This window comes from Natator depressus, chromosome 2 (genome assembly GCF_965152275.1).
Source record: "Natator depressus isolate rNatDep1 chromosome 2, rNatDep2.hap1, whole genome shotgun sequence".
In the NCBI taxonomy this organism is placed as follows: Eukaryota; Metazoa; Chordata; order Testudines; family Cheloniidae; genus Natator; species Natator depressus.
In genome coordinates this window covers 220,576,476-220,593,002 of record NC_134235.1, presented here as the reverse complement: position 1 = coordinate 220,593,002, position 16,527 = coordinate 220,576,476, and the positions used below count along the sequence as shown (strand labels likewise).

The 16,527-nt window shown below is 40.8% G+C and overlaps 1 protein-coding gene across 1 annotated transcript; it reads right to left on the bottom strand.

Moving 5' to 3' along the window:
* Nucleotides 1–1,339, bottom strand: FAM237B (family with sequence similarity 237 member B). Its single transcript, XM_074943392.1, has 2 exons — nt 958–1,339; nt 1–80 (listed from the first exon to the last, which is right to left on the bottom strand). Exon 1 carries the CDS (start codon nt 1,337–1,339, stop codon nt 971–973), a length of 369 nt encoding a protein of 122 aa, XP_074799493.1. The 3' UTR covers nt 1–80; nt 958–970.
* Nucleotides 1,340–16,527: the final 15,188 nt, after the last annotated feature.

Below are 16,527 nucleotides of genomic sequence, written 5' to 3'. Positions count from 1 at the left end.
TCCGTTTGATGTCATCTTGCTAAGGTATCTTCAATTTTCTCCCATTTTGGCCTAAAACTGATGTTTTGAGAAGTCTGACCCTGCAAGATTAGAAAAGAGGGCTAGTTATTATCCTAGCAATCTGTTTAGGAAGGCTAGGGTTATGTGATATCTTTTATTTTGGTCTATTCATTTTGTGTGTCATGTTCAATCACAATTCTTTGCCACTGTAAAAAAAAAATCTACTGGGGTTATATTACTCTGGGGCAAAGCTATCTCTGGGGATTGGTTAATAAGATATAGAGCTGGTCATCCAGAGGCTGCCAGTTCAAATCTCCCCCAAAAGCAAGAGTGACCAGTGAATTTGTTACCATTTGGTGGTTCTCAGTGGCCAGGTGTCCATGTTACAAAAATGAGCACTAATAGTATGTGTCAGTGGGAAGGATATGACTTGAATGGACAGGGAATCTGAACCTCTCCGAGAGATAATTTCTCCAGGTCAGAGGTGAAGCATAATTGCTATGAAGATGTCACTGTTGCTATTTCTTTTACATCTGTTCTGTGAATAAACAGAGGAATTCAGTCTCCAACCTTGTTAGTTTGGCACGATGAGCTTTTATGAGCACTAAATTCACACAGACGCTTTTAAGAAAAACCTTGGTAAAAATATAATAGCTAATATATAGCCCAATTTGCCTTGAACAGAGCACATAGTAGGGTTATATGGACATATATGATCTAGCACAATCTGAACAACACACACAATTCTTCAAAATTTGATGCACTGTAGATGTAAAAGGAAAGAAAGATGTAAATTATTATTAAAATGGCTTTGAAAAGCATTTAATAAAGAAAGATGGGCAGAAAACTAGAAATTATTGTGTTGAGTTGTCTGAAAAATAGACCGTTGAAGGATGGAACAATATTATGGCTTTAATAGCTTGTAGTTAGTTGGTTAGTATTGTACATTAAAGTTACCTCGTGAGGTTCTCTATGGGTATGTGGAAAAATAATTGGGAGATAGTAACTGTCTTCTGCCCATTCCATGGGACCTTGAAAGCACACAGTCGACATACATATCCCAGAAGTTCTGGGCTAAGTCATTGAAGAGTTCGTTATGCTTGGCCTTAGGTGATTCTTTTAGGAACATCATGAAATCCCAGAGAGCAATGATAGCATCTGCTACCCTGAGTTTCTTCATTTCCACCAGCCTGTGAGAGGAGATCTCCCAGCAGTGATGGTCAATCTCACCCAGGCTTCCAGGAGGTTCTTTCTGATATTCTGGATTGGCATAAACCAAATTCACTATCAATATACAGCCCAATTGAAGGTACCACCTTCTTCTACACACAGAGTCCATGCTTCACACTGGTACCTAAAAGAAAGGACATAAAAACAATAGTGACTTTGCCCTTCTCTAATCCTTTCTCACATAACTTTAAAAGCTATCCCTGAGATGATTTATGAATTGTGGTCATGCATAACACTTAACATTTATATAGCACTTTTCATTTCCAAAGCACTAGTATAAACATTAACCAATACAATGTGCTTTACAATATGCTTGCAAAGCAGCTAAGTATCATAAACTCCATTTCACAGATGGAAAAATTGAGATAAAAACATTCAGTGAATTGCCAATAGTCACAGACTAGGTTGGCCTCAGAGCTGATCTTAGAACACAGGAGCACCCATCTACCACTCCTGTGTTTAGACCACCCTGCCTCTCTGCTAGTTATTCAATTATTAGTAGAGATTTAAAGAATTATAACATTCATGTTTAAAATTATTGCAATCAAGTATCAGGATTATAAACAATCTGCACTACTGGTAGTTCTGTCAGTTCCGATTCAGACTGGCAGGACCAGGGCAAAGAGTAGACTGTTGCACACGAGTGAGTAAGTGTATGCACAGAATGAGCCCTTCCAGCCATAACAGAGGAAAGAGTAAATCCAAGGCTGTCTTCTTTCAGTATTGCATTGAAATTAAGCAAACATTTATTATAGCTTTTCTAACATGTGTATGCATGAAATATTAGATATCTAGAGAGAGCAGAATGGGAGAGGCAAAGAGTAGCAACCCTACAGTCATAATGAAAAGTCAGACACGACAGAATAAACAGCCATTGTGAGCTGATCTACACTAGGAAAATTCTGACCTGAAATTCTCGATGGGTGCAGCTCTATCTGCTCAGAATAACTACTTATGATAAACCATCTGTTCCATCTTGTATTTAGCTGTGACACTGAGTACATTTCCCAGACCTGCACAAGAGCTCTGTGTAGCTCAAAAGCTTGTCTCTCTCACCAACAGAAGTTGGTCCAGTACCTTGTCTCTCAGAACAGGGTTAGATAGCACAATGGTTAAAACACCTGAGCTCTCTCTGCCCTATAGCTTCCACTATTGTTACCATTGACTGAGCTACACTGATGGAAAATTACAGGTCTGGATTTTCTCACTGAAGACATACCTAAGAAAGCACCTGAGATGAAAGCTGGGAGATGAAAGAGCTGGAGCCATGATGTACCTTGTAAGTAGGAAGAACACTGTTGATTTGTTTCAGTACATAATATTTGTTTCTGTGTCTTTAATTTTTAATTATTATTCAAATCCAAATGAAGCACACTTTAAAAAGAAATCTAGTCCACTGTGAAGCAACTTTTATTTTAATTCAACAACTATTCTCCTCAGCGTCCATATATTCCCAGTGCATGAACACAGGTGGAATAAAATGATTTGCACAGACCAAGTTAATTATGTCTTATTGGCCTACTCCAAATCTCATTGAAGTCAATGAAAGCCTTTCACCTTTTTTGACAGAATAGGTCGTCTCTCCCCAAGGTTTAGCGCCATCTCCTCTATTTGAACCCAAGAGTCACATGCCTCAGAACCTTAACACGAAGTATAGGAAAACACCAATGTGCAATGAAGTGTATTAAATGGCTATTGTTGTTTCAGGGATATACAAACTGTTAACTGTCCAACCGCTTGGGAAACAATTAGCATTCAGTCAAGAGAACCTTATTATTCATCTACTGACTGCCTGAAGAGGTCACTCTTTCAAATGCTGCTAGCCTACTCTCACAACACAGGCAGATCTGCAGGCTGGAGTTAAGGTTGAGCTGTTCATTATGTCTCTGCAGAGTAAACTTACACTGTCATGATTTGGATGACCCACTAATTAAACATGTCCGTAAGAGCAGTGTCTTGGAAGAGCCCTTCATTGTAGTTTTCAAACGCCCGTGGGGAGACAGCAGATTTGTTTTCTATTTCCAGCGCTGTCACAGACTTGCTATGTGACCTTGGGTAAGTCACAACCTAGCTGAGCCTCTTTTTTTTACTATCTCTATATAATATGGGGATAATAATATGAAGCTACTTTACAGGATTGTGAGAAGAATTAATGTTTTTAAAGCAATTTGCAAGCCTTGCAGAAAGGCTCAGTATTGTGATTATATCCAGTGATTAGATTGATCGTTTTAGGGTCGGAAGGCAACACCAGCTTCTTCTCTTGGAGAGTGTCTTGGCCCAGAATGCAACTTTGTCACTGATTTCCAAGTCCCAGGCACCAGCGTTAAGCACCAGCTAGTTAACACTTGGAACACAGCAGCCCAGGATGGCTTCAGCTGTGGCACCAAAAAGAAACGTTTGAAAAGAAGCAAAAGACTGTGAGAACTGTCTCAAACCCAGCAGCAGCAATAGGACTGGCAAAGCATCCTTTAGACACTTCAGTCCCAAAACCATTATCCAACTTTTAGCTCTGAGGCAGGGATCATCTGCGCTACCCCTGTTCTGTGCTCACTGTCCTTTAGCTGGGTTTTTTTAGCCCCTCCTCTCACTGTGTCAGCAGGCTGAGGGGAGTAGAGATACATAAACAAGACTGAGGAAAAAGATTCAAAAACATTCCCCCTCATTTGGTATCTCACCTAAATGCCACCCTGCAGATTTATCTGTCACAGCATTTATAACCACACTTTTCACCGCAGTCAGATACTCCCTTACCAATTCTCAAAATAAAAACAGCAAAGAAGTATGTGAGCTACCAACTTTCAGAGGTGTCATGTAAATACAAAATAGTGATTTGGGCCAAAGAAAGTTTTACACTGGGTCCCAGGAATTTGTTGTGTCTCCCAACTGGGTTTCCAACCAGAATAATTTTGTGAGCCAATAATAATAATAGTAATACAAGGTTTTTCAAAGTGCTGGTAACCAGTCCTTTATTCACCCTCACTACATGTATATGAGCTAGATAACAGCTAATATATTGAATCTAATTCTGTTCTAAACCTTTCCTTTTTATCTATGGTTAAAGGTCAGTTGGTTATACCTTCTTCTGCAGAGTAACATTTTGTAAACATGTGTTCAAGTTTCTCTGAATGTTTGTTCTTGCCTGTATTATTAGAAAGAATTATTCAGTAAAACAGGAATGAAATTATGTATCTTCCTTACTTTCATTTCACTGGTACAGTAAGGATATGTAAGTGCCTTGGTTATGAAGCAGTAAAACAGGAGCTTTGAAGTCACCACTGATTTTTATCAGCTGCCAAAAGCAGAAAACAAAAATTACAAAAGTCAATTGCCATCTGAACCCCTGAACCAGAAGCAAACCCTAGAACAGCTCCTGAGTGGGACTTGACAAGTCATGAGCTAACGCAGGACAGATTAGTTTCACAAAAAGGCAATAATGTAAGTAACAAAGTGAAATACTTACAGGGATACTGTGGTGAGAGCAAATACTCTACCCCGTGAAACACTAGGGATCAGCCACTTGTAGAAAAGGAAATAAAGTCCTGAACTGGCTGCTGGAGTCCAGTAGACTGAAGAGGCTGCTGCTCTAGGGAAGTTGGAATTGCACTGCACAGAGCCTAGGAAGATACTGACACTGATAAAGCAGCAACAGCAGCAGCATTAACTCGAGCCAGTGGAAAAGGAGAGGACAGGGGGCTATTGATCTGAAAGTCCCACCCCTATCGACATCACCTTCTCTGAGTCAATCTTGCCCAAGTCCCTGTCTGTGCCCTTGTCCCATTCAGAATGTGTGTATAAGGTGGGGGTGGAGATGGACAGAGGTGCAAACTAAAAATGTAAGAAGTCACATCTCTCGAAATCATGAATGTGCTCAAAGGCTCCCACCCTCAACACAAACTTCAGCCTGCCAAGATAGTTTCAGTACTGCTGTCCCCCAGTCCCCTAGATAGATTCTGTCCTGTCCTGTGTTCCCAGTGTGAGGACAAGACATTTTAAAGTGTCACACTTCCCTGTTATCCGAGATCATCAGAAAAGTTACTGCTTTCCCTACTCATCCTCCACGTTAGGGTGTTAACTTCTTATCCTACCGGTAATTTAGCCCCAATCATTGTATAAATCTAAGTTTTCATGGAAACACACCTTTTTAATGCACCCTCAACTATCCTGTATGCATGCATGCACACACACACATGCACACACACTCAAAACAAGGAGAGCCTTCAAATGTATGGAAAATGGGCTTTGTACCTGGGACATAGATGCCATATCAGGTTCCAGTAGGAAATTTCCTGATTTGAGATTAATTTTTAGAGAGATTCCCTGATTTGGGGGTAATTTTACAGCACTTTTAAAAGTCTCTAGTGTCTTCCTCTAGTAATTTAAATTATTTTCTGTGTATCATTCAAAGGGATATTTACAACCTCATTTTCACTGGTACTTTACCACAGCCCCTGAAGCCACTCCAGAAAATTGGAGCAGAAACTAGTGCTGCGGGCACAGAACAAATGCACACGTTTATATTGCACATGTAACAGGGGGAAGCAAACCATCTACACCAGTTTTTAATTAATCCTTTTTGCTTTTGCTTTTGTTTCTTTACTAGTAATAACTTTTTGCCCCAAGGAAAAGTTGGTTGATTTATTTTATAATAACTAATAAACATTTTTCACATTAAATATTTTGTAGGGTGGTGAGGATTTGCTGCAGTGGTTGTTTTAGTGTCTTCTATATTCCCTTCTGTTGCTATGCCCACTACAGAATAGTCAGAGTAGAGAAAAGGTTTGACTCACATGTGCATTTGAAAGTATTCCATATCCTTAGTGGGAGGAGAGACTTCTGAAGCTTAAACTTTGTATTGGATCTTCTGACATGAGTCACGGCTCTTAGCTCATACGACCACTGCAGCATGCATAACACAGGCCACGTTGTGTTCATAAAGACATTGTAGTAATTGTCATAAAAGCAGAGGAGGCTGGGGCAGGAAATCAGCATCTGCATCACTCAAAACAGGCAGTGTGACTGTGCAGCCAACGAAGGGGACTACACACAGTAATCTTTTAGGGAGGCAAATGCTCTTCCCATCCCCCATCCCACCATACTTAAAACTTTGAGTACTTCCATGTCCCTTTCAGCGGGAAGGATTCTACTGGATTCTTTTTGTTTAGTTCTATCTGCTATCCCAACAGATAACCTTATTAAAGGAGATACAGATTCTATTTCCAGCTCTGTTGTGGCCTTCCTGTGTGACTATGTGCAAGTCACATAATGATGCCCTAGTCTCCACATTAGTAATGTGAGGGTAACATTATCTTAACTCACAAGGAGGGTTGTGAAGTTCAACTCATTAATGTCTGTAAAGTGCTTTGAGCTCCTTGGATGGAAGACACGTTGTTAATGCAAAGTGTTGTTGTTTCAGGTGTCCCTAAGTCCATTCCTGCAGTCACATTACTTTTCGCAAGCTTGTGACCCTCTTCCTCCCCACAACGCTTAACATTGCTGAGGCATTTTTAGTCTGCAAGTATTACATTATGTTTGTGCACTTAAAGATGGAGCAGTAGGACAAGAGCACTGGCTATTTATTCCTGGACAGAGCCAGGCAGAATGAGCTGGACAACTGGGAGAACAGTCAACAGAACCCCAAGCAGAGAAGCCCCAGCTGCAGGAGTTGGCAGAGGAGTTGAACATGCTGTTCTTCCACACCATGGGAACACCTTAAGAAGATGTGCGTGAGGACACTTGCAGCTGCAAGTGTGAGAAAGACAGGGCAGAGAGAAGGGAGAGAAGCTAAGAAAAGGACAAAATGAGCATCTAGAGAAGGAGGACAGAAGAACGGTGGAGAAGAGAAGGGGGAGTCATAATTGAGTCAATGTGTATAATAGGTAGAGCACCTGTGGTTTTTATGCAGCACAATATATGTGATAATAAAAGCTTCTTCCCTATGGGCTATGGGCTGCACTGAGTGAGGGCCAAATACCAGTCCAACTGAAGTCAATGGAAAACCCTCAGTATGCTGGCTTCTGGAGTCATAGAATCATAGAATCATAGAATATCAGGGTTGGAAGGGACCCCAGAAGGTCATCTAGTCCAACCCCCTGCTTGAAGCAGGACCAATTCCCAGTTAAATCATCCCAGCCAGGGCTTTGTCAAGCCTGACCTTAAAAACCTCTAAGGAAGGAGATTCTACCACCTCCCTAGGTAACGCATTCCAGTGTTTCACCACCCTCTTAGTGAAAAAGTTTTTCCTAATATCCAATCTAAACCTCCCCCATTGCAACTTGAGACCATAACTCCTCGTTCTGTCATCTGCTACCATTGAGAACAGTCTAGAGCCATCCTCTTTGGAACCCCCTTTCAGGTAGTTGAAAGCAGCTATCAAATCCCCCCTCATTCTTCTCTTCTGCAGACTAAACAATCCCAGCTCCCTCAGCCTCTCTTCATAAGTCATGTGCTCTAGACCCCTAATCATTTTTGTTGCCCTTCGCTGGACTCTCTCCAATTTATCCACATCCTTCTTGTAGTGTGGGGCCCAAAACTGGACACAGTACTCCAGATGAGGCCTCACCAGTGTCGAATAGAGGGGAACGATCACGTCCCTCGATCTGCTCGCTATGCCCCTACTTATACATCCCAAAATGCCATTGGCCTTCTTGGCAACAAGGGCACACTGTTGACTCATATCCAGCTTCTCGTCCACTGTCACCCCTAGGTCCTTTTCCGCAGAACTGCTGCCTAGCCATTCGGTCCCTAGTCTGTAGTGGTGCATTGGATTCTTCCATCCTAAGTGCAGGACCCTGCACTTATCCTTATTGAACCTCATCAGATTTCTTTTGGCCCAATCCTCCAATTTTTCTAGGTCCTTCTGTATCCTATCCCTCCCCTCCAGCGTATCTACCACTCCTCCCAGTTTAGTATCATCTGCAAATTTGCTGAGAGTGCAATCCACACCATCCTCCAGATCATTTATGAAGATATTGAACAAAACCGGCCCCAGGACCGACCCCTGGGGCACTCCACTTGACACCGGCTGCCAACTAGACATGGAGCCATTGATCACTACCCATTGAGCCCGACAATCTAGCCAGCTTTCTACCCACCTTATAGTGCATTCATCCAGCCCATACTTCCTTAACTTGCTGACAAGAATACTGTGGGAGACCGTGTCAAAAGCTTTGCTAAAGTCAAGAAACAATACATCCACTGCTTTCCCTTCATCCACAGAACCAGTAATCTCATCATAAAAGGCGATTAGATTAGTCAGGCATGACCTTCCCTTGGTGAATCCATGCTGACTGTTCCTGATCACTTTCCTCTCATGTAAGTGCTTCAGGATTGATTCTTTGAGGACCTGCTCCATGATTTTTCCAGGGACTGAGGTGAGGCTGACTGGCCTGTAGTTCCCATGTAGAGTCCCATGTTCAAATCCTGTCTTTGGTCACTGGTGAAAATGAATTTGGAGATGGCTTTTTCCAGTTGCGTACATCTTTTAAAACAGTTCCACCACAGACAGTTTCTTAAGAGAGTTCCTGAAGTATTGTTGCACGTGCATTGTCTGAGTTCTCTGAGGGAATGATACTTCAAGCCAAACTATTAGACTTTCACTTTCATAGGCACTAAGTTCACCTACAAGTTTTTAACAACCAGTAACAGCTTCCTCTTTTGAGCCCAGTTATTATAAAGCATTTTACACCATAGGTACTATTCAGCTCTATTAACTAACCAGAACAAAGGTATTCTGGATTTCACCTGCTTGCTGACTGTTCAGAGATGAGCAAATTATTAAAGAAGCTGTTCTAGGGAGTCTAGTAGAAGGAAGTTGTTCAAGGCTCTAAACTGGCAAGGTCCATGCTGCCTCACAGCCACAGCCCTGCACTTGAGAAAAATGCCATAGAATTTGAAATGATTACTGGTGAAAGACATCTGCCATCTGAAAGACAGCTCTTCCAGCACAGTTGCCTCCAACACCATGCTGGCAGAGTGGCTCACTAAAGAATTACAAAAAGATCCACTTACTGAAACACCAAAACCTCTTCTTGCAGCATCTGCTTTTCCTTGAAGTCTTTCATCCAGGTAATATGCCGATCGAACTCTGCATAGTTTGTGAGATCTGGCAAAATCACAGCATAAGATTCTATTGGTGCAAGATACATGCCCTGCTCAATCTTGGATGATGTCAGGTAGATCTAACTTTCTAAACTATATCTGTTCTCTTCTTGAATCTGAGTCTCTGGCACAGCTGTCACCCAATAGATTAAGACCATAATTCAAGTCATTCCATTTTTACAAATGCTACTTTATATAGGTGTGACATTGCACTCCATATGTTTTATGGAAATATGCTTATGAGTGTGAATATGATGTTACTGAAATATGCATTATGCGAAAGGTCTCTTGTAAGGTATCATTACAAAGCTTATAATCTATTGAGTGTGTTCATCCTATTTGTATGCATGTATCATTCTTGTATCTGAAGCTAGAAATATGAAGTATAACTCTGAGGTCCTAATGTAATTATGCAAAGTGTGGGCCATTAATGGTGGCTTAAAATCTAGATGGCTCCCATTGACTAGGACAATTAGTTGTAAATGGTTTATTCACCTGCAAGCCTTCCTGTGTAGTGTAGGCCAGCCCAGGAAGAATGGAGGCTGGGGTCTCATAGGACATGTGACCATGTCACATGATACTGGAATCCATCTTAAATCTGGTACTTTTCCATTTAGAAGGAGGGGTGGGGACCCAGGGAGACAAAAGATTCCTGCCAGGTGCCAAAGCTATAAAAGGGGGTGGAACAGAACAAAGGAGGCGGCCAGTTATGAGACCATCCCTACTTTCCACCTAAGATGTCTGCTGGAACTAACAAGGACTGTACCAGGAAAAAGGACTAGGCCAGACTAGGAAGGAGTCTAGTCTGTGAAGGAAGCTTATTGGAACATCTCTGAGGGTGAGATTTTACCTGTAAACAGTTTCTTAATGTATTAGGCTTAGACTTGCGTGTTTTTGCTTTATTTTTCTTGGTGACTTATTTTGTTCTGTCTGTTATTACTTGAAACCACTTAAATCCTACTTTTTATACTTAATAAAATCACTTTTGTTCATTAATTAACCCAGAGTAAGTGATTAATACCTGGGGGAGCAAACAGCTATGCTTATCTCTCTATCAGTGTTATAGAGGGCAGACAATTTATGAGTTTACCCTGTATAAGCTTTATACAGAGTAAAACTGATTTATTTCGTGTTTGGATCCCACTGGGAACTGGGTGTCTGGGTGCTTGAGATAGAAGACCTGCTGAGTAGTTTTTGGTTAAAATCTGCAGCTTTGGGGGCATGCCCAGACCTGGGTCTGTGTTGTAGCAGGCTAGCATGTCTGGATCAACAAGGCAGGGCTCTGGAGTCCCAACCTTTGGCAGGGAAAATGGGCTCAGAGGTAATCTCAGCATGTCAGGTGACGGTCCCAAGGGGATCTCTGTGACCAAACCCATCACCATAGGCCTTTAGATATTAATAATAATTTATAGAGCACCATAGCATACGCAACCCTGTGAGGGTATAAAATAAGCTGGATAATGAAGAGTCTCTGTGCCAGAGAACTTTCTGTCTCTAAAGGCAAGATCTGAAAAAGAATACAAGTATATAGTAAGACTTGTTCTTAGAATTTCAGAATATGCACTGGTGAAACATGACAGGAGCCATGGTCTGTTTTTATATGAAAATGTGATCAAACCACTGTCATCAAAACTAGGTATACAATACTAGAGACACAAATCCAAATGTGCTTTGAAACTGATGATACTCAAAAAAACTCTAGCTGTCTACTGACAGCCTTTAAAGCATTAGTAGAGGGACAATTATTTCCTTTGCATCTAAAAGGTAAAAAGAACCTAACTGGCCAAAATAGATATATGAAGAAAAACAGCCAGAGGATGAGTATACAGTGACTTGATGTGAACCTATCATTGAGCTTTTTGAAGAATCAGTGAGCTTTTTGAAGAATTAAAAGAAGTAAAATCCACTAGGTGCCCATCTCATCTTCAGGTGCTTAAACACCTTTGAAAATCTGATTTAAGAGGTCCAATCCAATGGCCATTGAAGTTAACAGAAAGGCTTCTATTTACTTAAATGGGCGTTGACTTAGGCCCTAAATCAATTTTTCATTTTACATTTAATACATTCGTTCATTTTATTACCTATTCTCAACTTTTCTCTTTCCATATGATTTCTTAGCATAGTATTATATGCTCTTTTTTAACCCTAAAATCAGACCTTTCCAGAACAGCATCTATGGAATTAGAATGCTAGGGAGTGGGTTTTTCTTATGTAAGCTAACCCTCCCAAATAGAGAAGCATAGGCCTTTGCTATTTGACCCTGTTTCCCCAATATCCTATCTAATTCCCTTAGGAAATTATTTCTGTAAAAATTCTTTGATAAGAAAATGACCCCCTTCAAAAATATTGTAATTATTTTTTATATTAGAGACTCTTGCACCTTGTGACAGGAGACTACCCAGTCTTTCCTCCACCGTTGGTCAAGTGCCATGTTTCTTGCTCCATTATAGTCTGTTTCCATAACAGTGACATTCTTCTCACTAGTTTTCTTACATGTCATCTGTTGTCCTCCTCTTTTCTGTCTTCCACCAGGTGGTATCTTGTCAAGTGCTTGTCTAGAAATACAGAGTGGTGATACCTGTACAAAATGTCCAAACCAATTCAGCCTTTTTTTAAAATCATTGTTTCTACAGTCCAGTGGCCAATCCTTTGTAACACCTCAGCGCTGGTTACTTTATCCTGCCAGCAGACACCAAGTTATTATTCTTCACTGATGGAATGCATTACATTTCCTGTTTGGGGTGTGGGGGGTAGCATTTGCCAAATTTTGTTTGTTTGTTTACTTGTTTATTTGGGGGGGGGTCTTGATTGGTTGGGTCTTAATGGAGTCTTCCACATTCAGTCCATCACATTTTGCATACTCCAAGAATACTAATATTGAACAGTCATTTCTCTAATTACTTGAGTCAGTTTCCCAGAGTCCCACATGGTGGTTCATGCTCCAGCAGCACCCAGCACTAGTTTTAGTTTTAGCTCTCAGGAGCTCTAGTTACAGGCAAGGAACTCCCTCACGAGTTTGTTGCACCCCCTTCATACCTCCATTTGAACTCGTTGTCGACTCGATTCCAAGAGCCTAACTGACAGAGAGGCTGGATAATTGAGACAGACTGTTTTCTCAGGGTTGTTTTTATAACTTACTTTTTTACAAGGACAGGTAGTTGGTCTGACTCACAACCATAGATCCATAGCTGCTCATTCAATATATTCAGAGTGGCTCATATTATGTATGGGGTTCCCGCATCCGCCACCCAAGGGACACACCTGGTATCTTAGGATGCCCCCAAAATAAGAAAGGATTTGAAAGGTTAATTTTGAACTCTAATTCCCCTTCACACTATTATCTGCATTTGACAGTCAAGCCCTAAGGATTTATGAACTATGGCAAACTGCCCTCTGAAAACTAAGGCCCCTTCCTGCAATGGGCTGCACTCAGGTGGAACTCACCATTAACTTAAGTGGAGCTCTGCGCATGCACAGGGGTCTGCCTGTGTGGAGTTCAATTCAGGATTGGGACCTAACAATTGCATAGCATCTATGGAAGAATAGAATTCTATAGCATTCTATCCAAGGATCTCAAAGCTTGCATCAAAGAATTTAACAAAGACTTATTAAGTAAGACTATCACATCTCTAAGGTAGTATTATCAACCCAATTTTTATTCCAGTGTTTTTAGGGAGCATTTAAAAGTGAACTCCTTTTGGGAACTACAAAAGGTAGATCATGTCCCCTCCTCCCACATGGACTCTGACATACCATGCCGCCTGGAGTCAAGATAGGAACTGGGTGTTCCACACTGCTCTGTTTATGCAGTCCGCCCTGACCTTAGGGGATACATTCCTCCTGAGATTCTTTCAGTCGGCAAGGAGGCTTAAAACAGTTTTAACTTGGTAGTAGTCTGCTCTCCCATTATGATATTTCTGTTCTGTAGATCAGCCAGGAAGAGCTCCAAAGGACCTAAATGGACTACTCACATGAGTATGGTTTTCCGGACCTGGGCCAAAAGAAAGGAAATCATAGTGCTTATACGTGACTATCAGAACTTAAAACATTTTTCTCTCAAACTCTTCCAATATGAATAATTTTCTACTGCATTAATTTTGAACGGCTCCACTGATTTTTTTTAATTGCCATAGTAGTTGAAGTTGGTCCATCTAGTGGATCTTTACCATATTGCAATGCACACGCAGGCCACTTGTTAAATCTATTTTTCTGTCAAATAAATATATATATATATATATATTTTAAATGATCAATTTACATAAACAGCATTTTAACGTAATGCATCAATGTTCTAAAACTTTAGAAGCCCAAATGTTTTTGAATTAATTATTTTTGTCAAATTCAAAGCATAATCTATGCCAACTTTACCGCTTTGTACTGATGTGTTTCAGAAACTTTTAGAAAAGCAAGAGAAAAATAGAAAGCTGTGTTATTTGGACCATTTCATTTTTGTTCTAAATGGAAATATCTGATGCTAATTAAATCAGAAGCATTTCTTAACTTAAAAAATGAACATCAGTGATGGTTCTTGTCCATAATAAAAAAAAAATTGACTTGCATATACAAACTGAATTACAGACAACCTGTATTGAAAGGGATTTAATACCCGGGTGGAAAGCAATTTAATAACTTGTTTTCATTAAGATGATGATATAATTGTTGCCCAACCTACTAACCTTTTTCATGAAAGAATGGAAATAGGTAATAATTAGGATTTGATGTAGCAGCACCTTTGCAAATTTTCCAATTATCATGGACAGTGATGTGTGAGCCCTTTAAAATGTAAGTAGAGTAGAAATAATAAGAATGGGAAAGTTCTGTAGTAGAAACTACAGAATATTAATCAATTAAATATAAATCAGTTTGAATTATTTTAAACCTCTAATAGCCATATGCATGATTCCACAACTGAATTCTGTTGTATGATTACACACCTTGCTATTTTAAATCTGTTATGTAAGTAGGACTCACTGCAGATAAAGAATTGAATCAATGGAATTTCAACAAACAGTGCATCACTGATTAGCAGTGTGTGACATCAAGCAAAAAAACGGTGGTGTTCTACAATCAAGCTGGACACTTAGTACGCCCACTGTTTGGCACACCCACTATATAACTCAACACCCAAATCAAATTAAAAGAAGATGACGACAACAGCATCAGTAAATCGCTGGTGAAATTGGCTGGGTTTTTTAAGGTAATGATATAACGATATATATATTTTAAAAAGCAATGCAGTTGATAAAGAAATCACCTAAACACCTTAGATGGTTTGAGATGCATACCAGCAATCTTAGCATCTCTTTTATTTTTCTTCTGTATTATAAAGACTTTGGCAGTGAAGACCCCTAAACAATGGCTCATTTAAAAGGCAATGGTATAATAAGTAATCTAATTGTTGTTCTTCTTATGAACTTGCTCAGTGCTGGAGCAGAACTAGTGCTAGAACAAATGGTGTTGATTCTAATGAGTACCATCAACACTCACTGACTTAAGCTGCATTGAAGATTCTCATTTTCCTGTGTTTCCCTTCTTTCACCTTCAGTGATGTTGATGTTATGCAGCTGAATTAATGTAACCATTGGTAATATCTCTGGACGAGGCTGTTGACATATTTATCTTCCTATTGGAAGTCAATGGGAGTTGAGGGTGACCAGCATTTTATGATACAAGGCCTGCTAGTAACCTTAGAGTGAGTGTCTTCAAGAATAAATGTATCTATAGATTATGCCATTGGTATTATCAATTGTCATGCTGACTCAAGACCCTGAAAACCAAGCAGTACTGAACTTGAAAGAAGTAATGAGAATACATATTAGGGCATATTGACGTACAAGTAAAGAACACGGACTATGACACTATATTATTCATAATTGTAGTGGGGCACCTGCCCCACTCCATGAGGAAAAAGGCTAGAACAGGCCAGAGAGGCTGCGCAGACCAGCAGCCAATCAGCAAGAGCTTGTGGAGAGCCAATCAGGGCCAGGCTGGGCCCTATATAAAGGCTACCTAGCAAAGGGGAGGTAGTCTCTTCCTGACTAGCAAGGGAGGAGGACTGGCTCCTGAGGTAAGGAGGTGGTACCTTGGATAGAGCAGTGCTGGGCAGGCTTGGAGGAGCAAAGGAGGGCTCTGGCTCCTGCTAAAAAGGGTTGAGAAGGTGCATGGGGCCAAAGGGGAAGTGGCCTGGGGAAGATAGACAGACAAGAGGGGAGCGAAGGAGGGCAGAGAGAGGCTGCCACCAGAGGGTCCCTGGGTTGGGACCCAGAGTAGTGGGTGGGCCTGGGTCCCCCTCTTACACTGCACCTGGCCACAGAGGAGTGTGGCTGAGACAGACTGCCCTGAGGTGAGGGCTAGACTTTGGGGTTGTGGTTGGCCACTGAGGCAGGTGCAAGATGAAGAACTGTTAACTCCCCACTTCCCCTGCCCTGGAAGGGGATGAGACTGGAGTAGTGGGCACTGCTGGAGGGCAGTGTCCTGAAGAGGGTGCTGCCAAGTGGGGTGCAATGCAGGTCCCAAACTAGCAGAGCAGACAACAGGTGAGACATGATGCGCAGAGGGTGCTCCACAGCTGACAGGAACTAATTCCTGGAGCAACCAGCTGGAGGCACCAGCAGTGGTGAGTCATGACCCTGTTACAATAATCATTAATGAAGTTACTTCCAATATTATGTACCTTGGCAATGTGGTCTGGCAATGTTCCCTTGCTGTTGTAGTTGCAAAAGAACATTTGCAAGTCCTACAGAAGACTCCATTATAATAAAGTAAAACACATGCAGTATTTGCAGGCATTACCGCTACTATTAGCCAAACCCAGCTGTAAAGCTGATAACAAAAAAACTGCTGTAAAATTAGTGAATAATTATCAACATAATCAAATACTATTATCCCTATTTTTCCATATATATAGGTGAAGACATTGGTCCAGAAAAATGGCTCAATTAACTTTCAAGCCTTTTAAAAATACTATTAAATAAGTATGTACTTCGATATGATGCTTAAGGATGAAAAGCATTGTATACTGTGAGTACTAGGGAATCCCATTCAGTTAAGGTATTTTTATTTATTCATTCACCATATCCATCAACAGAGAGCAGGGAGAGTCAGTCAAGATTTCTCATGTATCCTCCTCAGCACAACAATCCAGCTGCAGAATAAGCACAGCCTAGTTTTATTTATGACTGACAGAAGAAGTATGAGCAG

Coding starts and splice junctions, on each gene's coding strand:
- FAM237B (XM_074943392.1), bottom strand. CDS start 1,339: ATGGACTCTGTGTGTAGAAGAAGGTGGTACCTTCAATTGGGCTGTATA.